General features: G+C 44.5%; 1 protein-coding gene across 1 annotated transcript in view; it reads right to left on the reverse strand.

Annotated features, from left to right (window-relative positions):
- Window positions 1-10,180: 10,180 nt before the first annotated feature.
- Window positions 10,181-21,990, reverse strand: part of IL17REL (interleukin 17 receptor E like) — a 61,875-nt gene continuing 50,065 nt past the window's right edge. The window contains exons 12-18 of the mRNA XM_060244543.1: window positions 21,198-21,255; window positions 18,982-19,127; window positions 18,465-18,530; window positions 16,538-16,595; window positions 15,297-15,413; window positions 12,500-12,554; window positions 10,181-10,963 (exon numbers count right to left, since the gene is read on the reverse strand). Of these exons, the coding sequence (XP_060100526.1) occupies window positions 10,933-10,963; window positions 12,500-12,554; window positions 15,297-15,413; window positions 16,538-16,595; window positions 18,465-18,530; window positions 18,982-19,127; window positions 21,198-21,255 (531 nt within the window). The 3' untranslated portion in view covers window positions 10,181-10,932. The remainder of the gene's footprint in view (window positions 10,964-12,499; window positions 12,555-15,296; window positions 15,414-16,537; window positions 16,596-18,464; window positions 18,531-18,981; window positions 19,128-21,197; window positions 21,256-21,990) is intronic.

Here is a 21,990-nt window from a genome sequence, read left to right on the forward strand (position 1 = left end):
GGGCCCTTTCCTTTTTCCTTTCACATGTACCAGCAGCCTGTTTGACCTAAGCTCATTAGGGCTTGGCAGCTAAGCTGGGTTGACAATGACCATCAAGAAAAACATAGGTTGCTATGGGGAAGAAAGCAATGGCAAATCATCTCTGTTCATCTCATGCCTGGAACACCTTGCGGAAGGATCCACCATGAGTCAGTTGTGACTCAATGGTACTTTTTTCTTCATATGAACCAAAGCTGGAAAATGCATGCATCCTAATCACACAAACTTTGTGACTGTGTATACCAGTAGGGTCATGGGTAGCAAACTCTCCCATATCATGAGGTTAGAGCGACAAAATCCAGCAGGATTCCTCTATCTCTGCTCAAAATGTCTGCTCACACATGTAAGGCAGTCCCAAAAGCGGCTTAGAAGGAAGAATTTCACTGGAACGCAACAATAACAAGAAAATGCTTTTTTCTCTCCATTTTTGTCACCTATGCTGCTATTTTAAAAGTCATAGAAGGTGAGAATCTTTCAAGAATCTTTCGGTCTGTTCTGAAGAAAGTGGCTAGAAGATTGTCCGTCAAACATTTCACACCACAGTGGTCAGTGGCAATGTGGTTACTCTGCCTCATTGTTAAACATTCCAGGTTGATTCTAAGAGGACTCTTCTAGACCTTTGTTGTCAGAAAGCAGCTAGTCATTCCAGTTGAAAGAGCAAAGGGTGATTCAGTCAAACCAAACAGTGATTTGCATGAATTCAGGAAATAATTATCCTGTGTCAGAGTGAACTAATGCCATTGCACATTTCTTTTTGAAAAATGACTCAGCCAACCCAAAGGCCAAAGACCGCCTATTGCATTTACATTAAGCAAGCAATCTCTGTCTGTCTGTGCGTGTGTGTGTGTGTGCAGAGCTCACAAAGATCATTATAGTTACATGTAAAGCAAACAGAACATGGGACTAAAACAGAGTCACGAGATTGTCCTAGCTGTATAAAGAATTTCAAAAAAGAAAAAAGAAAAAACTTCCCACTTCCTTCTTCCAAGAATAAAAGTTGTACAATCCATAGGGTCATTTGGGGCTTAGAAAAGTATGACATACTGGCTTATACTTCGAATACATTTGCAGTCAAGAAAAAAACCACCTCTGTTCACTGCAATGGGTCACCTTCCTTTCCTCTGGAATTGCTTTTCTTTTTGGAACTCAATAATCATGGGGCCTCCTTATATTTAGCCACTGTTCCCTGCCACTGCTTCACAGGCCAGCAGTGAAAAATTTTGGTGGGGGGCTCACCAGTGTTCCACTGATGCATGATGTCACTTCCGACGCAAAATCCAAAGCGACATCACAGCATCAGAACAAGTCTCCAGAATCCATCCAAAATGCTATGATGAAACCATATGGTTTTGGGTAAGTCATACAGCATCATCATGGAACTATGACATCACTACTGGTTTTACACCAGATGTGACATAACACATCAGCTAATGCTGGGGCAACTGTACCCACCCCCCTCCCAGCACTTCCTGGCAGGTTGCCAGCTGTGTATGACAACCATATCAACAATCTATTTCTTTTCCTCTTCTGAGGAATTTGGAGACAAGTTCAAATCTTATTTTTTTTGCCCTGTAGAGCACCAAGGTAAAAAAATTATCTCCTAAGGTAGCAGTACTACAGTTGCCCAAGACAGTGAGACCTCAATGCTGGAAAAATAATTCAATTTTTTGCTTCTATCGAAGGCATAAATTAAACAAAAGGAAACCAGAGAACTGAGGATTTAGGTGAAGGAAATAGCAACAACCAGCTAAACTCCTACAAATATATACACAATTTCTTTCTTTCTTCACAATCTGGATTTTGGTGGGGGGGGAGCAGATAAAAGGCACAATGATCCATAGAATGTGCTTTACAATGATGCATAAGCAGGAAGCCAATCCTAACCGTTGCTCAACAAACTACCACTTCATGTTTTCTGTTAATGGAAAAAGAAAGCAAAGACTTTGTGAGGAAGGTACAATTCAGAAAAAGGAAGTCCATCCCGCACCATTCCACTATTTCACAAACATGATTACCAGGCAACTGTTCCTCTGATAGGATGACGTCAATGTTTTCTGTTGAAAGTCGTCTTGAGCACCAAACCGGACACCCTTCTGCCATTTTGTGGCAGAATGGTCTCATCCCATGGTATTATGGGGGCCTTGGGAGGGGTGGCAGGGCATGGCACTTGGAGAGCAAAGGCCCACAAAAAGCTGAGCATGGGTCTATACTCAGTGATGAGACTCAATGTCAGTAGCATAAACTCCACATTCTATTGCCAATGAGTTCCACTACAATCCATATTGAGGTCACCCAGAATTCTCATACTCCATCCACAGGGTAGTTACCTCTACTCCCTGCTGCCACAGTCTGCTCTTGCCTTCTCTCTCTCTCTGTCTAGGGCCCATGACTAATCAGGACTGCTTCCTTAAGATCCTAGCCTAATGATAAGGACTGTCCATTGTTTTCATAGATGCACTTTCCAGGTCTGCAGCCCCATCCTGCCTGAGCCTTCACCCTGTACCACTGCCATGTGTGCAAGCTACCTTCATCCAGCCATTGGAACTCAGCATAGTGTGAAGCTCTGCTAACTCCAATAACATCTACTGACAGTGAGCACCCAGATGGAGGCTTCCCCACTTCCCAGAATACATATGAACATATGAAGCTGCCTTATACTGAATCAGACCCTTGGTCCATCAAAGTCGGTATTGTCTTCTCAGACTGGCAGCGGCTCTCCAGGGTCTCAAGCTGAGGTTTTTCACACCTGTTTGCCTGGACCCTTTTTTGGAGATGCCGGGGATTGAACCTGGGACCTTCTGCTTCCCAAGCAGATGCTCTACCACTGAGCCACCGTCCCTCCCCATGGGAGAATGGGAGAGGAGGGGCTGCTTCTCATCGTTCCTACTCCTCCCTGTTGAATTGAACACTTGGGATTCCGCCATGTTAGCCAACAACTTCCTCCCAGGCCTCTTCCTTGAGCCCACTTGCAGGGAGGGCAGGATATAAATCCAAAGATAAAGCAATAAAACAATTTTTTAAAATAACATTGGTTATCCTGTCTCCTCCATGTTTGCTCGGGATGCCAGTCCCCTGGTGGCAGTGGGGTTTCCCCTGATTTTTAGGGCTCCCCCTTAGTGCCAGTCAGCTGTCAGGCAGGGGGAAGCCCCACCCCTAACAGTCGACTGGGGCTTCGCTTGAAAAGAGCGGGTGCCGCTGACTGCCGCCGTGCAGGAGCACACAGTGCCCACTCTTTCCAAGCTGGGGCTGCCGGCTCCTGCCATGCAAGAGGTGATTTTCACCCCTTGCATGGCGGGAGCATAAGGCACCCATTCCTTCCAAGTGGGGCCACCTACTCCCACTTTGCACAAGGTGATTTTGCCTCTTGCAAGGCAGGGCCTAGCCACCCCCACTTTCCCCCCAACCATTTAAGGGGTGGGGGGAAGTGGGAGTTGTGTTGGGGATGTGATGATGTCACTCTGAGTGATGCCATCACATTGGGGGTGGCCATGCCCCCTCCTGGAACACCCTCCCAAATCCCCCCACCAGGGACAAGATTTGCCCACCCAGGGGGCCAGCTCGCCCACTAGGCAAACTATGCAATTGCCTAGGCTGCCAGCAGGGCGGGTGCACCAAATTCAGCCTTCCCCCCAGCCCCACCCCCTAGGCCAGGGGTCCTCAAACTACGGCCCGCGGGCCAGATGCGGCCCGCTGAGGACGTTTATGCGGCCCGCCGGGTTATGGCAAAATTAGACCGGAAGTGACGTTCGACCTAAACTCGCGTTAGCAACGCACACTTCCGGCACTGGGCTGAGGCGGCGGAGACTAGAGTGTGAGGTGATACCGAGGTAAGGTGAGTTCCCAGACCGGGGTGTGTGGTGTGGGGAAGGGAGAGAGATGCAGAAGGCGGAGAACTGACGGCCCGCGGCCTTGTACAGTAACGGCAGCCACCACAACAGTCCGGCCCTCCAACAGTCTGAGGGACAGTGAACTGGCCCCCTATTTAAAAAGTTTGAGGACCCCTGCCCTAGGCAAACGCCTATTTGCCTCCCCAGCCTCCTCCTCCCTCCCTTCCTTCCTCTTGATTTTAATGCCCGAGAGCCGGCAGCAAAGTGCTACATTCCCAGGGCTCTTTAAAGGCCACCCCCCCCCACCGATCAGCTGATCAGTGGGGGGCGGCCTTTAAAGAGCCCCAGGAACACGGTGCTTCACGGTGCAGTGGAGGGGCAGCCAGTGTGGTGTAGTGGCGCAGGGAGATGGCAAGACTGAACATCGACATCTTGGGAATCAGTGAACTAAAATGGACAGGAATGGGTGAATTTAACTCAGAGGATCACTACATCTATTACTGTGGGCAAGAATCTCATAGAAGGAGTGGTGTAGCCTTTATAGTTAACAGGAGAGCGAGGAAGGCAGTAATGGGATACAATCTCAGAAATGACAGAATGATCTCGGTCCGTATCCAAGGCAAACCATTCAGTATCACAGTACTCCAAGTCTATGCTCCAACCACTGATGCAGAAGAGGCTGAAGTGGACCAGTTTTATGAAGATCTACAACACCTCCTAGAATGAACACACAAAAAAAGATGTCCTCTCATCATAGGGGACTGGAATGCCAAAGTAGGAAGTCAAAAGGCAACCGGAACAACATACAAATTTGGCCTTGGAGAACCAAATGAAGCTGGGCAAAGGCTAGTCGAGTTTTGTCAAGAGAACAAGCTGGTCGTAGCATGCTCTAGGAGTAAAGAATGCATCTACTGGCTGCTGGCCAGGGACCAAAAGGGCAGGCAACATCTTCCTTCCTTTCCCCTATGGCATGGGGGAGTCAAGGACGGTGGATGCTCTGCTGCTGGGTCATGCCCTGCTGCTGGAGGTGAAGAGGATGGGCAGCATCTTCCCACCACCCTCATCTCCCCATGACACAGGGAGGTGAGGAGGGCAAGTCCTATCTTCTTGCCTCTCCATGGAGGGGCAGGGGACAAGTCGGTTACCATGGGCACCCTTGGTTAGGACACCTCAGATCCTTGGGCTGGCTCTGACTAGGCTCCAGAGAGCATTCTGCCACTGAGGCACTGCCACTTAGAAGGCCCTATATTTCATCGCCACTTGCCTTATATTAGATACTAAAGATACACAAAACAGGGCCTCTACTGGGGATGTTAGTTGATGGGCTGGTTCGTATGGAGGCAGCAGGCCCTGTATTACCTGACCATTTTGGACTTTAAGATGAAGGAAAAAAAATACTTTGATTTGTACCTAGAAATAAAGTACTAGTCAGGGAGGCTCTTTTGAAATAGAGTAAATGCATTTCGTCTGTCTTATTCCAAAGCCAATAATCATAGCTTTGGTTTGGAACATGGATAGCCAGGGCAAGATCTTGCATTAAAAAAAAAAACCCCACACACACAGCCCTTCAAAGAAAATCCTTGGTGGAGAATTATTATTCAATTAAAAGCTCATCAGTCGTCAGCATGACAAGGGTTTGGCAGAGAAAAGAATTAACTTTTGTCATTCTTTTGCCATCCATGTCAGATCATGGGGAGCTGAGCAGTCACAATGAAATATGTTGCCTTAGGGTGAATTTCAGGGAAGTTGCGTCATATATACAAATGAGTTACAGAATTTCTTAGAAACCGTTCAGGATACATGTTTCAAGCTGGCAAACACTACACAGTGATGATGCAAGCATACTGGAATCATGTTTCAAATGGTTATGAAACATGGGCCTATCACACATGGGTATTTTGCTTCACTTTCACTGTATGTCTGTTGGGTTTTCTTTTTCATTCTACTTTGTTTTTTTTTTCTCCTTCAGTGCTCAGTTCACTTTCTGTTCACTGTTTCCCCAGGTTTTTTGAGAGTGCCTTTGTGCTAATTATTCCCTTGCTTTGCTTCCAAGCCAAAGGTAATTCAAAAGCATAAAGATTCCCTCAAATTTCCACCCCCCACTCCCCGCCTTTTATCCACCCCTCAGAGGCCATTCCCACATTGACATCCAGGTCATTCTGCCCGCTCTGTACCTTCTGCCATTCATTGATATGTCCCTCATTGTTTTACATTTTAATACTTTTGTACAAGCAGCATGAGTCTAGTGATATGAGACTAGTGCTAGTCTCAGAAAGAAAGAAAGAAAGAAAGAAAGAAAGAAAGAAAGAAAGAAAGAAAGAAAGAAAGAAAGAAAGAAAGAAAGAAAGAAAGAAAGAAAGAAAGAAAGAAAGAAAGAAATTTCTTTTTCTTTAGTTCTCTTTCCTTTAAAATCAAATAAAATCTTTGGAGGGGAAAAGAGGTATGCTGTCTACTGGGTGCACATATCTGGGATGTGACAGAAAAGGTAGGAAGACTCATCAAACCCATGGATTATCATCCTTTCTTAATGACCCAAGTGGGAACAAATGATACTGCCCGGCACAGCCTGGAAAATACTAAGAGACTATGTGGCTCTGGGTCAGAAGATGAAGAAGCTGGGAACACAGGTTGTGTTTTTGTCATTTCTTCCTGTCAAAGGCTGCAGCTTAGGATGGGAAAGAAGAACACTGCAAATAAATGACTGGCTGTGTAGATGGTATCATCAGAGAAAGGTTTGGCTTTTTGGACCATGGCTTACACTTTCGAGATGAAACTCTTCTATCAGGAGATGGTTTGCACCTCATAAAAGGAAAAAGCTGTTTGGTTAGAGTTTTGCTAACCTATTAAGGATGGCTTCAAACTAAATGGTATGGGGAAGAGGCTCAATAACTAGGATAGGTCACAAATACAGTAGAAGATAGAGTCAGGATACAGGATAATCTTGAAAAGCTGGAAAACTCTTCCAACTCTATGATTCTATGACTATGATTCTATGATTGGTAGATCATCTGTTTTCCTTCAGAAGATCCCAGATGCAGTCCTTGGTATCTCCATTTAAAAGGATCAGGTAGCAGGTGATGTAAAAGACCTCTACCTGAGACCCTAGAGAACCACAACCAGTCAAAGTAGACAGTATTGACTTTGATATACCAAAGGTCTGATTCAGTATAAGGCAGCTTCATATATATCAGGTATATTCTTGTGTTATCAGGTGTAATTCAAGATGCTGGTTTTGACCTTTAAGGCCCTTTGTGGTCAGGGATTCACATACTACATGTATTACAACTGGAAGTCCTAATACAGGAAGGAGATTATGACATAATAGGCCTTACTGAAAGTTGGTTGGATGACACTCATAACTGGAATATTAAGATTCAGGGGTACAACTTATTTAAAAGGGACAGACAAATGAGAAAGGGCAGGGACCTAGCAGTATATATGAGGGAGGTATATACGTGAGAAAATATGCGAATCTGAGCATGGCAGCTCAGTTGAGAGTCTCTGGGTAAAAATAAAAGGAGTAAGAAATAACAGTGATATTATGGTGGGGGTCTGCTATAGACTACCAAGCCAGGCAGAGGACTTGGATGAGATACTCCTACAACAGATTGCAAAGTTCTCCAAGAGAAGGGACACAGTGATCATGGGAGATTTCAATTACCCGGACATCTGTTGGAAGTCCAACTCTGCTAAAAATGAAAGGTCATTCTGTCATTCTGCCAGGACCTCCTGGCCACAATTGAAACAGTAAGAGAACTGGAGACCCCTTGTCTGTCTTTTTGTCCTTCTTTGGATCATTTCACCCAACTCTCTGTGGAGGATGTTGACAGAGTCCTGGCAGCTGTAAGGCTTACCACGTGCCTTCTGCACCCATGTCCATCCTGGCTGATGAAGGCCTGCAGGGATGGTGCTCGGGGCCCTTGGAAGAGATTGCCAGTTTGTCCCTTTTATCTGGGACCTTTCCAGTGGGACTGAAGGAGGCAGTGGAAAGACCCCTCCTAAAGAAACTATCTTTGGTGAACAGCACCTCCTGGTTATCCCTGGCCCAAAGTATGTCCACTTAGCCTCAACTAGGCCTTTTCTGGCCTGGCCCCTCCCTGGTGGAACAGGCTCCCACTGGAGATCTGGGCCCTGCAGAACCTGTTGCAGTTCTGCAGGGCCTGCAAAATCGAGCTGTTCTGCCAGGCCTTTAGTTGAGGTGGTGGACATCACTGAATATAATATGGCCTCCCTGCCACATGTTGGTTCACCCATGAACCCTATTTGGAGCTCTGATAGATTTTGTTGCCACCATCTGTCTCCCTCTGCTCATCCAGGGACTAGGTTTTGAAATATGAAATCTGAACTATCTGACTAGGTCACTATCTGAACTTTTTAATTAGTATTATTTGATTGTATGTTTTAGTTAGTTGTTTTAGAACCTATGTAATTGTTTTTTTATTATTGATGTGACCCACCCTGAGCTCATTTGGGGACGGGCGTGATAGAAATGTGAAATAATAAAGAAATAATAAATAATAATTGTTCCTCCTTCTGACGCCTCTCTACCACTTTGTCCTATTTCTACGCTGATTTGCTCTCTTTTCCATTATTGACTCATCCCATGGTCAAGAGGTGCAGCTTTTCAACAAGGCAATGGGCCAAACAACATAACCCATCTTCTCTTCAGTTCAAGAGGTCTGATTCTCCACAAAGCTACTACGTGTATTTGAGAGCAAACTTTGTTTTGGATGTAATAAAATATCATACGTAGGCAGCACTAATATAATAGCTAGCCCTTATCCCATGCTTGGAGATACTGAACAATGCAGCAGCTCCTGAGTCTCCTGTCTCTGTTGGTCCACTGGTCCTCCCTCCCCCCCATTTTTCTTTCTTCTGTCCCCACCAACTAGGGTTGCTAAGTCCAATTCAAGAAATATCTGGGGACTTTGGGGGTGAAGCCAGGAGACTTTGGGGTGGAGCCAAGATCAAGGCTGTGACAAGCATCATTGAACTCCAAAGGGAGTTCTGGCCATCACATTTAAAGGGACAGCACACCTTTTCAATTCCTTCCTTCCACAGGAAATAATGAAGGATAGGGGCACCTTCTTTTGGGGAACATAGAATTGGACCCCCTGGTCCAATCTTTTTGAAACTTGGGGGGTATTTTGGGGAGAGGCACTAGATGCTATACTGAAAATTTGGTGCCTCTACCCCAAAAAAACAGCCCCCCCCAGAGCCCCAGATACCCACAGATCAATTCTCCATGATTTTCTATGGGAATAAATCTCCATAGGGAATAACAGAGTTCCCAGCAGACATTTCCCTCCCCTCCCCTTGCTTTCTGATGACCCTGAAGCGGGGGGGGGAGGTCTCTAAACCGGGGGATCCCCTGCCCCCACCTGGGGACTGGCAACCCTACCAACAAAAAGCAGGGCCGACTTTGCCACTAGTCAAACTAGGCGATTGCCCAGGTGTGTTGGCCTTCTGGGGGCACCAAACTGGGTGCCCCCCGTGTGACTCGGGTACATTATCAGTGCAGTGGTGGGGGGGAGGCACCAGAAATTAGCCTTGCCTAGGATGCCACACAGTCTAGGGCCAGCCCTGACAAAAGGAATCTCATGTTGCTGACTGAGGTGAGCGAGGGGAACCAGTGGAGCGGGGGGGAAGAGGTCCGGAGCTCCAGCAGCAATGCATCGCACCATTTCCCGGCACGTGAAGATGTAGATGTCAAACAACTTTTAAAAAATGCTAGGAAATTTATCACGGACCATCACAGCCTCCGGAGCCATAAAAGGCTCCTGCTGTTTCTGTGGGTTAGAATTAATATCCTATCTCTGAATAGGTTGGATTTTGGATTTATATCCCGCCCTCCACTCTAGAGTCTCACAGCGGCTCACAATCTCCTTTATCTTCCTCCCCCACAACAGGCACCTTGTGAGGTGGGTGGGGCTGAGAGGACTCTCACAGCAACTGCCCTTTCGAGGACAACTCCTATGAGAGCTACGGCTGACCCAAGGCCATTCCAGCAGCTGCAAGTGGAGGAGTGGGGAATCAAACCCGGTTCTCCCAGATAAGAGTCCGCACACTTAACCACTACGCCAAACTGGCTCTCAGAATATGCGTACTCAGAAGTAAGCTCCACAGACTTCAATTGCTCATTTCTTAGTAATCATGCTTCAGATTGCAAGCATCGAAATAATGAATCCCATCTTTGGCTATACAAGTCCATCTCTCTAGCAGACCTGAGAATTATCTAAGGGTTGGGTTTCATCTTCTGGCAAGACTTCCTTAGCAATAAAAACTCACAGGAAACAAAATACAACAAGCAAACCAACATTACAAAATAAATTTATAAAAACTCTTCAATAACTCCCGGAAAGATGTATTTGAAATTTATGTAAATACATATTATGAATGACATGATTTTCGAAGAGCAGGACTTGACACAACAAACAGATCTACACTGTTGGATTCTTTAAGCACCCTTTACACATTTCGCAACTGTGTTTATTCCACAGCACTAATGTAATATCAAAATGTACACCACGACCAGGTTGGCAGGAATGTTGGGTCTCTGGAATTAGCAACTACCACCTGAGGGGAGGCTGTTCATTCTAAACTATTGGCCCGCTCATGTGAACCTTTAAATGTGTCAGCAGCACTGAGGGATGAATCCAACAAAAATATCCCACAACGGCACTACTGTAGTGCCTGAAGGTCACCTTAGTTGGTTTAGAATAAAATTAAATTTCAGGATGGCATTCAGCTGAACATTAGGAGAAATGGCACGAACAGTAAGTCCAGTAGATTTCCTGCCTTAAACAAGGGGTAGAACGAGATAGCCTATAATTCACCTTCTAACTATGATTCTATGAAACTGCCTACTAAGATATCGGGACATTGTGTAAAACTTTTGTTCTGCAAAAACTTGACCCCGCGAATAGTTTTGTTGAAGTTACTCCATGAGGATGACTGGCATGGGGTGACCAATCATTTAAGTTACAATTAGCAGTACAGAAGCAATCCTGTTTCTGGGAAGGATGCAAAACACCTCAAAATGTTCTGCTACGTTCGTTACTTCTATTCATCGATGCAAAGAATGGGTACTCTTCATTCTGGAGGATGAAGAAAAAGAGATATGAGACTTGTGAACTTTTTTTTGTTTGAAAAGGCAATCATGCAGTTCCTGCATTATCAGAAACTAGAGTTGCCAACACTTTTACCGGAAACCAGCTTCTGCGCTTGTTAACATCTTAGCATAAGAAGTTGCAGGACTTCAATTACTTTTCAGAATTGCTGCTTACAAAAATAGTGATTAACCATTTGAAGAATTAGGATTCCCATTTGTCCTATCTTAACAAGAGACCTTCATGCAATTATAGCACTTGCCCATTGACGGAAACTGTGGCCTGGGGGGTACAATTGTCCCGAGGAGAAATATAAGGCTACTTACAGAAAATTCTAATCATAGAGTTCCAGAAGTGACAAGGGTAGCTCTACAATTCACCAGAAACCCTATGGTAAAATTAACCGTATCTTAATTTTTTTCCCATGGATTTTCTGATGATTGTTAGAACTACCCTTGTCACTTCCAGGGAGTTCAAAGAATCACAAAGAACTCTATGGTCAAAACTTCCTGTAAGTAGGAGAGGGCTTACTTTTCTTATTAATTTTTCTCCTGGGATGCTGCTACCACAACCCTCCCACTGGAAGAATCCATTAGGATAAGCGAAGAAGTTTTTAGCAAACACCCACAGAAGAAATAGCCTGGAAATCAATTTTCTAGTGATTTGACCCATGGGAAAGCGATATAAGGAAGTGTTCCAGATATTGATTAGGCTATATACACGATATCTGTGTGCAGTGAACATGCTTTGTTAGTGTTGGCATCTCTTGACAACTTAGCAAAGTTAAGAACATAAGAGAAGCCATGTTAAATCAGGCCAATGGCCCATCCAGTCCAACACTCTGTGTCACAGAAGAACATAAGAGAAGCCATGTTAAATCAGGCCAATGGCCCATCCAGTCCAACACTCTGTGTCACAGAAGAACATAAGAGAAGCCATGTTAGATCAGGCCAATGGCCCATTCAGTCCAACACTCTGTTCACACAGTGGCCAAAAAAATTATACACACACACACACTGTGGCTAATAGCCACTGATGGACCTCTGCTCCATATTTTTCTCTAAACCCCTCTTGAAGGTGGCTATGCTTGTGGCTGCCACCACCTCCTGTGGCAGTGAATTCCACATGTTAATCACCCTTTGGGTGAAGAAGTACTTCCTTTTATCCGTTTTAACCTGTCTGCTCAGCAATTTCATCGAATGCCCACGAGTTCTTGTATTGTGAGAAAGGGAGAAAAGTACCTCTTTCTCTACTTTCTCCATCCCATGCATTACCTTGTAAACCTCTATCATGTCACCCTGCAGTCGACGTTTCTCCAAGCTAAAGAGTCCCAAGCGTTTCAACCTTTCTTCATAGGGAAAGTGTTCCAGCCCTTTAATCATTCTAGTTGCCCTTTTCTGGACTTTCTCCAATGCTCAAACATCACTGTTGCATTGACCTCTAAATCAGTGTGCCTCTCTCCATCTTTGGTATTATGAGCCCTACATATTGTAAAGGTTGTCTTGATATAGAACGCATGCCTACCTCTGTGTTGTGATATGCGCTGTGCCTTTTCTTTCTTTTCTCTTTCTGTGAAGAACTACAAAACAGATATTATCACTGAATGTCCTCTTTCAAATTCGTTCATATAACTTCCTGTCTGATACCTTAAAAGCCCTGTTAGAAATAATCTACTGACAATCTTTGGGAGACTTGACTAAATGGGTCCTGAAGAGTCAGCAGGCTGACGTGCAGATAATGAACATGACTTGGTGTTTAACAGCGCAAAAGGTCCTTTGTATTTTAAAAGGTATCAATTCATCCATGAACATTCCCTGACGACAGCACCATCGGATTTGCATGTATGAAGCAGTCATCCCACAATGCCACTGAGTAGAAGAGATGAGCAATTTCAGCCGTAAGACAAATGATACATCACTGAGTGCCTAGGTAATGTCTGTATGAATCACCCCACATTTTCTACTTCTGAATGGATATATTTTAAGCCCCTGACTCTTAAATGCAAGGATCTAACAGAATGTCCAGAATGTTATTTTCAGGGCCGACTTAAGGAGTTTTTTTTCCCACTCCTAAATTTTATTTCTTTATTTCGATAGTTGGTGGAGTGACGGAAGGGCCCATCAGTTGACAGCTGACTTATGGGGACCCCGTAAAGTTTTCAAGGCAAGAGATGAACCGAGGTGGTTTGCCATGGTCTGTCTCAGCATAGCAATCCTGGAATTTCTTGGTGGTCTCCCATCCGAGCACTAACCAAGGCCAACCCTGCTTAGCATCCGAAATCTGACAAGATTGGGCTAGCCTGGGCCATCCATGTCAGGGATTCGTTATACCTCATTTTTTCCCCAGATCCAAAGTAGCTTACAATATCATTCTCCCCTATAAAAGGAGGTACAAACGACTCCTGCATCACTTTTCTGAGGTTCCACAGTAACGTATGAAGTGTATTTGCATGACTTCCTTCCAAAGCAATGAGGTCACACCTTGCACATCTCCTTCCCAGAAATGCAAACCAGAAGATTGTGCACTTCCTTTAGCAAGTGAAGCTGTTCTGAGGGAAGGCACCTCTCTTAGCCCAGAGGATACCTGTAATTCTTGGATTCCTTCTCTGTTTAACAGGAAATCTCTAATAGAGGACTATTTATCATTTTGCACCTACAATCCTTGCCCTCTGCTTCCTCTTATTGAATATGCAGCTGCTTTTACTATTGTTGCTGGAACAATAACAATAGTGTATATGGGCAGCACACAATAGTGGTTTTAGGTCCTCAGCAGCAAAAGAATAAATCAAATGCAGGCCAATAAATGGGACTTTCCACAAATAGAATGTCCAGACTCTATGAAGTGGATGAGTAATTGCTTTGTGTTTTCACTGTAATGTCCAAAGGAGAACTTGGATGGTGGAAGTGGTTGAGCTTCAAATTTCCAAAAAGACTGAGCATACTTCCTTTTCAACTCCACTTTTGGACATTTTTTGGACATTTCAGAGGATGCACCAATGGCAGAATCATGATACCATTGCCCACCCACCTGCTATCACGTTTAAAAACAAGCCAATCTCACCCTTATCCTACCACCCTAGTAAGCAAAGTTTGAAGCCTTCCTCCAATCTAAGGAGCCATCCTCCAATTTAAGTGGCTCTTTGAGAAAGTCCTTTCTGCTATAAAACAGCTCCACACGCCCCCAGTCATAGAATCATAAAATCATAGAGTTGAAAGGGGCCATACAGGCCATCTAGTCCAACTCCCTGTCCAGTGCAGGATCAACCTAAAGAAGAAGAAGATATTGGATTTATATCCCGCCCTCCACTCCGAAGAGTCTCAGAGCGGCTCACAATCTCCTTTACCTTCCTCCCCCACAACAGTCACCCTGTGAGGTAGTTGAAGATATTGGATTTATATCCCGCCCTCCACTCCGAAGAGTCTCAGAGTGGCTCACAATCTCCTTTACCTTCCTCCCCCACAACAGACACCCTGTGAGGTAGATGAAGATATTGGATTTATATCCCGCCCTCCACTCCAAAGAGTCTCAGAGCGGCTCACCATCTCCTTTCCCTTCCTCCCCCACAACAGACACCCTGTGAGGTAGATGAAGATATTGGATTTATATCCCGCCCTCCACTCCGAAGAGTCTCAGAGCGGCTCACAATCTCCTTTACCTTCCTCCCCCACAACAGACACCCTGTGAGGTAGATGAAGATATTGGATTTATATCCCGTCCTCCACTCTGAAGAGTCTCAGAGCGGCTCACAATCTCCTTTCCCTTCCTCCCCCACAACAGACACCCTGTGAGGTAGATGAAGATATTGGATTTATATCCCGCCCTCCACTCCGAAGAGTCTCAGAGCGGCTCACAATCTCCTTTCCCTTCCTCCCCCACAACAGACACCCTGTGAGGTAGATGAAGATATTGGATTTATATCCCGCCCTCCACTCCGAAGAGTCTCAGAGCGGCTCACAATCTCCTTTACCTTCCTCCCCCACAACAGACACCCTGTGAGGTGGGTGGGGCTGGAGAGGGCTCTCCCAGCAGCTGCCCTTTCAAGGACAACCTCTGCCAGAGCTACGGCTGACCCAAGGCCATTCCAGCAGGTGCAAGTGGAGGAGTGGGGAATCAAACCCGGTTCTCCCAGATAAGAGTCCGCACACTTAACCACTACACCAAACTAGCTCTCCTTGACAAGTGTTTGTTCGGCCAATGCTTAAAGACTGCCAGTGAGGGGAGCTTAGCACCTCTCCACCAGTGAATAAACCTCTTTTTTTGTCATCCTCTCTCTTGCTCTTTCAGAATGCAGGCGCCATGTTTTCTATCCCCAAATTAGTACCTGATAAAAACTGATGTCCCAGGAGAGCTGTCATAATGACAAGAACAGCAAGCATTGCCACTGCAGAGAGGACGTTGAAAGAAGTCTCATAATGTTGTGGACTCTGAGATGAAAAGGCTGCAATATTTTCAAAAAAAAAATCCTTCTTTGTTAGTCAAGATGTATAAATTGGCTTTTTAATTACTAGGAAAATTTCCATTCGGCTGATGTCATGCAGGGACACGGAAAGTCAGGAACAAACCAAGTCGAGCCCTGTTGTTATTGGCAGCCCCACCCCACCGTTGACCCAACAGACAGTCCCAATGACAGGGGTAGACACCTGATCGCCTCATTCTTTGCTACTATCAAGTAGACCTGGGCCAACACCACTCTGCTCAGACCTGGCTCTTGACAGGACAGGATGACGTAATGGATTAAAATATGTCCATTAGCATTTTCATCTTGCTGTTCCTCTAGGGTTGCCAGGTCTGTGTTGGAAAATACCTGGAGAATTTGGGGGGTGGATCCAGGAGGGGGTGGAGTCTGAGGAAGGGAGTGGCCTCTGCTTGGTACAATCCCGTAGAGTCCACCCTCCAAAACAGCCATTTTCTCCAGGGGTAGATATCAGACCTATTTAAGTTCCTCCAAGGAAATTAGGGTGGCATACAACAACCTTCCCTCTGCCCTTTTACCCTCACAACAGCCCTGTGAGGTAGGTTAGGCCGGACAAGGTCATTTGGTGAGTTTCATGGAAGAGTGGAGGTTTCAACCTAGATCCTCCAGGTCCTAGTACGGTACTCTACCACCACATCATGCTATACTTCTTGCTGCTTGCTTGAGTCGAGTGGCCCTAGCTGGGGGTCACTCAGTTCAAATTGCTGTTATGCTGTTTTTAAAAGCTATCTGCCCAAGTTTAATAAGCAGACCCTTGATATCAAAATTCTCTTCATTAGAATATTTAGAATACTGGCTAACTCATTTACTAATGACCCCAAAGATGTTATTGACAATGAATTATTGGTGGTCTCTACTAATACCATTAAAGATTATGAAGTCATTCCTTTCCTATCTCCATCCCACTTTCCTACTAAGAAACCGGTACTATGGGACATGTCGATTAATCCGGATCATAGCGGCCTCGTATAAATCTGCAAAGCAGGACTGCAACCCCGTGCTGGTCTCCAGAACCAATCGATGATTCTGCTGTAGACAAAATGTTTTGCCTGTTTTTAAGCAGCGGCTCTGTTGTTGCCAATACTTACCGCAGGGCAAACCGCAGACATATGTAGGAACAGAATAATCCACATCTGTCCTCCATCCCTTGTAAAAGAAAGGAGGAAAAACTCATTTCCATCTCAAGTAAACATTACTGCACAGTTAATGAAGGCTTATTTTAAACACAGATCTGCACTTTCCCCCCCCCCTTCCAACCACTGCATAATGTTAGGGACATAATCAGTTTAATTAACAACATGTGGCGAATTACAGTGAGATTTATATGGGTCATGAGCAATCGTCTGCTTGCCTTTCAGCCCAGTTATTTTATTTTCCCTTTATCTAGTCTATATATTTCAGCTCAGGTTTTCTCAGGAAGTTTTATCAACTTCAAACCAAGGAGAAGAGAGCTGGGATGAGCAAAGGTAAGCAGAGCAATGAACTGTGCACAGTTTAATTTTGGTTGTGACATTGGAATGCAGTCACAATGTCAGGAGGCAGTAGGAGGGCAGGGCTGCTGAATCTGGGCCTGGAAATTCCTGGAGGTTTGAGGATGGTGCCTGGAGAAATTGGTTTTTGGGGAAGGGAAGGAGCTCAGTGGGGTGGGAATGTGATGCTACTTTAGGACTTCCATTTCTCCTAGTCTGTATGGGATACCTTTGCAATGGTCTGGAAAAATGGGAGGAAATTAAAAGAAAAACCAAGAAAGCAGCAACTAGCAAATGGAGCTGTGTGTAAGGGAGAGGAAAGCAGATGCTAAGCTACAGCAAAAACTTTGTGCAAAGAAAAGCCCTAACATCTCAAAAAAACAACATAATGAATAATTCTGAAATTGCAGCAGAAGTTTTCTTCTTAGGGTAAGGAAAGACCATTAGAACGTTCAAAAGTCATAGGTTTGGGACTGCCATTTAAGAAAGCAGAAATTTAACTATTAAAACTAGTATTGTGAATAGAATGAAAGTAGTAGCTACACCAATTCTGTCTTTTCAATATCATTCTGATGCTTGCAGACTGCAGCGTAGGGGTTTAGGGCACTATGCGACTAGAGGAGGACTGTGAAGCATCCCCCTTTTGGGGAATTTGGGGTCTGGCATGATCAGCCTTCGGGTTTGAAGACCCGGGTTTGGAGAATGCAGACTGTTCTGGAGGCTCGGCTAGAGGGTGCCTTTCTGGCGAGACGTGCGTCTGGGTTTGGGCCCTCTGGTGCTTGCCTCCCTGCTGGGCCTGCCTGGAGGGAGCTGAGTAAAACTCAGCTCCGGCTGGGGGGCTGGGTCTCTCGCCTGTTAATGGCAGGGGAGCAGTCGCGGTGACCCCTAGCCCTGGCCAGGCCGCTGGTGGGGTACCCTTGCTGTTTATTAGAATATTGAATAAAGTGGCCCAATTTTATACCAATACTCTGTGTCTGACTCTTTATTCCGTCCTGGGGGAGCAATACTCAAATAGATTAAGCGGCATGACCATAATGCACTTAATCATTGTTCAGTCTTGAAGAGTTACCATATAGCTGGCTTTGAACTGCAGCCAATTGTTTAGAATGCAGACCGCATCCTCTATTGTGGTCTGTTAACTAGTTTTGGGTCCTAACAAGTTTAACCGCTAGTCCTACATCTATGGATCCTGTGTTTGAGATCCATTTTGCTCAACTTTTACCCACTAAAGGATATCAACTATTTGTTACTGTACTCATCTTTTTGATGCTACAATTATGAGAGCCGATTAGGCCAATGGTTTTTCATCTTCACAGGTGGTGTGCCAGCTGGAAATTCTTTTTAGGGGGGAAATGTATTAATTAAATAATTCATAAAAGCACTGATTGGGTGAGTGGCAGTATATTTAGGTGATTAATAATGCTCTTTGCAAACTTCAGATGTATCATAGACAGAGCCAGCATGGAAGAAGTAGACATGGCATTTCCCCCTGCTGATTGTTATTTCCACGCAGCTACAAAATGAACTTTAAAGGAAGAATTTGTACCTGAATGCAGGTATTCAAACCACATGTTTTTCCTGAAATGTTGACATATGTTGACATTGAACCACCCTGGAAAAAAAGAAAAAACAGCAGAGAAGTCCATAAACCTCAAGGCAATGTAGATGAATTATCAGTGCCTCATTTCCCTATTCAATGCTCCTTATCCTTAAAAAAAAATAAAACTACAATGGTTTGCATTATGCTACTTATTCATTGTGTGGAGGAGCTGACTACCGCTCTAGTTCCTTTTAGCCTTGTTGATTGTCTCTGGTGAATCAGGAAGCTACCTTATACCCAATCAGACCATTGGTCTATCAAGGTCAGTGTTGCCTACTTAGAAGAAGAAGAATTGCAGATTTATATCCCGCCCTTCCCTCTGAATCAGAGACTCAGAGCGGCTTACAATCTCCTATGTCTTCTCCCCTCACAACAGACACCCTGTGAGGTAGGTGGGGCTGGAGAAACAATTAGGGCATTAAGTTCAACTTGTGCCATTTTGAGAAACAAAAATTGCACAAACCACTGAGATTGACTGGTGTATTCCAGCAGAGTCACATGAAGACATCTCAGATATATTACAAACAAGGACTGAAAACTGTGCCTCAGTATTTGATGTGAAGGAAACTTGTATCTGTTCTTCCATTGTAGAGATATTCATTGTCCAAGCTGAACAAAAAGAAACCATAGATCAAAAGGTGAAAAAGAGTGCCACCACCTGAATCTTCCTCTTTTTTTATACACATCCTGTACCAAGACTGCAGCTGGATGCCTTTTCATCAATTGCTATCCTGACAATTTTACAGAATCATAGAGTTGGAAGGGAGCTCCAGGATCATCTAGTCAAACCTGCACAATGAAGGAACCTCACAAATACCTCCCCCCACACACCCTTTCTGCCCTCCTTCTCATGATCCGCCTAATTCACAGAAAGAGCAACCAGTATTATCCCTCAGGGAGTCCAAGTTCTCATGAGAACTTCTTCTATGACTCTGTCCCACTACCTTCTTTTACTGCCACTCAGCTAATAGGCTGGGGGCCTGCAGGGGGGAATACAAATAGCCCCCCCCTTTTATTAGCAGAAGCTCATGTAAATCTCAGGACCTCAGAAATCAACTTTCCCAGGTTTGGATGGATCTGCTGGGAGGAAATAAAACGAGAGAAATACCCATGAACTTCAACGCCTTCTATTGGCAGATTGAGGGATCCAACTAATGGCTTTGACCTACACCTACACCCAACTTCATTGCTGAGATTCAGAGCTGATAACAAAACATCCATTTCTTCTCACACCCTGTGATACTGAATATTATTTATGGACTTTTTACAAACATGATTGTGGCCAATTAGTCATTCAACTCTATCCCATGCTTCAGTATCTGAGCTTTAAGCACAGCCTGAAAGGTTCCCAATCCAGTGCAATTCTATGAACCTAATTTCTGAATATTTGTTTTATTTATTTATTTATTTATTTTTATTTTATTTTTTTTAGCTCGCCCTTCCTGTAGAACAGGCTCAGGGCAGGTTACATCATAAAAACAGCCACAGTAAAAACAGTAAAAGACTAGTTTAAAATATATAAATCTAAAATCAGACAGACTAAGATGGCAGATTCTGCCTCACGGATGTGACCCATTGTCCAGGTCCAGCAGATTTTGTACTGTTGGGATGGAATGAAGGGGGGAGGCCGATAACAATTGACGCCCACTGCCTCAGCTGAAAGGCTGGCGAAAGAGCTCTGTTTTACAGGCCCTGCGAAACTGAAGCAGATCCCACAGGGCCCGGATCTCCAGGGGGAGCTCATTCCACCAGGTAGGGGCCAGGGCTGAAAAGGCCCTGGCCCTGATCGAGGCCAGATGGACATCTCTGGGGCAGGGTATTACCAAAAGTTGTTGGTTTGCTTCACTGCAGCATTTGGGGGGGGGGGGGCGGATCTGTCCTGGACTTCCTACAACAGGCCCTTAGGAGAGGCAGTAGTGTTCAGAAAGCCCCCAAGAGAACCTGTCAGCAGAGAACTGTCTCCTTCAAAGGTCAGTGGTCTTCTGGTGGGGTTCTTGCCTGATGGGGCTGGTGGGGGGGGGGGGAGCAGAGTAGCCAATGGCATGCCAGAGACAGAGTGGAAGCCAATCCTGCATAGGCCACATCCAACCAGTGAAAATTCTCAGATTTGCCACCACAGTTGAGCTTTTAGTCATTACTGATGATGATTATAAACTTGAAGATTATGACAATAGGCTTGATGAAAACAGCTCCAAGTAACAGGACTATTTCAAAGGTATGTGGTTGTTTCTTTGTTTCCCTTTTCTCTAGCCCTCTCAGCATTACAGTAACGGTCCTAGTGCATGCAAAAACACAGCAGTCACAAAGCAAATTTCTTGCTTGACTCAGATTTATAACAAGGAACAGAAAAGCTTTAAACTTTTAACTGGTTTTGACATTAACAGTGCCTAAATCCTAATTACCTTTGAAATACGTAGAGTACCTAATTTTTTGCTTAACCAGCAGACCTCCTAACCCTTCTCCCACCAAAATCCAACAACCCCTGTCAGTTGCCCAGCAATTAAACGGCCAAACTCCACCATTAAAACAAAACAAAACATTCCAATACACTATTTGAAAGTGATTGAACATAAAACCATCCATCACAGCTAGGCAGTTTATTATGCTAAGGTTACTGTAAATCCAATCAATCCATCATTCATATAGAGAGATATTTTAGAACCATAATAAATGTTTTACCTTGAGCATTTCCTTGAGCAAATGGGCATCGAACCCAAGAGCCATGCTTCGTTGTAAACTGAAACGTTTTTAAAAAGTGGTTAATTACATAAATTTTACACAGTCTGGATCTATAATTTCAGAAGAATGGTACAAAAAACTGAATCAATTAAATCATTCAAATCTGGGTCTCTTTTATCATGATATATTCTGGTATCATCAGGATTTTTTTGGAGCAGGAGCACACAAGAATGCCCCTATCCTTCATTATTCCAAATGGAGGGAAGGCATTTAAAAGGAGTGTGGTCCCTTTAAATGTGATGACCAGAACTCCCTTTGGAGTTCAGTTCTGCTTGCCACACCCTTGCTCCTGGCTCCACCCCAAAGTCTCCTGGCTCCGCCTCCAAAGTTCCCACATATTTCTTGAGTCAGACTTGGCAACACTAGCACTCACCCAGAGCCTTTTTCTAGAGCCCACTGTATTTTTCCTCACAACAGGCCTTATTCCTAGTTATTTATACTCAGCTGAATATTCACACTCTTCCACAAACTGCATTGAAAGAGAAACTGCAATTTTTCTTAGTTTTGCAATATTTCCTTCCTGGGATCTTTGCTGTTGTTCTATTCCTTTACTACAAATGGAATACGTTTTAAAGAATTAATTTTTTAATTTGGCATCTCAGTGCCCCTCCAAGATTTTTATTGCTATAACTTCTTTGCGATGACTTCTATTCAACTCCCTTACCAAATTAATAAAATATACTTTTCTTTGGGCAAGGGTTGAATGATTGATGACTGTATTATTACTCATACA

Source organism: Heteronotia binoei, chromosome 8 (assembly GCF_032191835.1).
Source record: "Heteronotia binoei isolate CCM8104 ecotype False Entrance Well chromosome 8, APGP_CSIRO_Hbin_v1, whole genome shotgun sequence".
Classification (NCBI taxonomy): domain Eukaryota; kingdom Metazoa; phylum Chordata; class Lepidosauria; order Squamata; family Gekkonidae; genus Heteronotia; species Heteronotia binoei.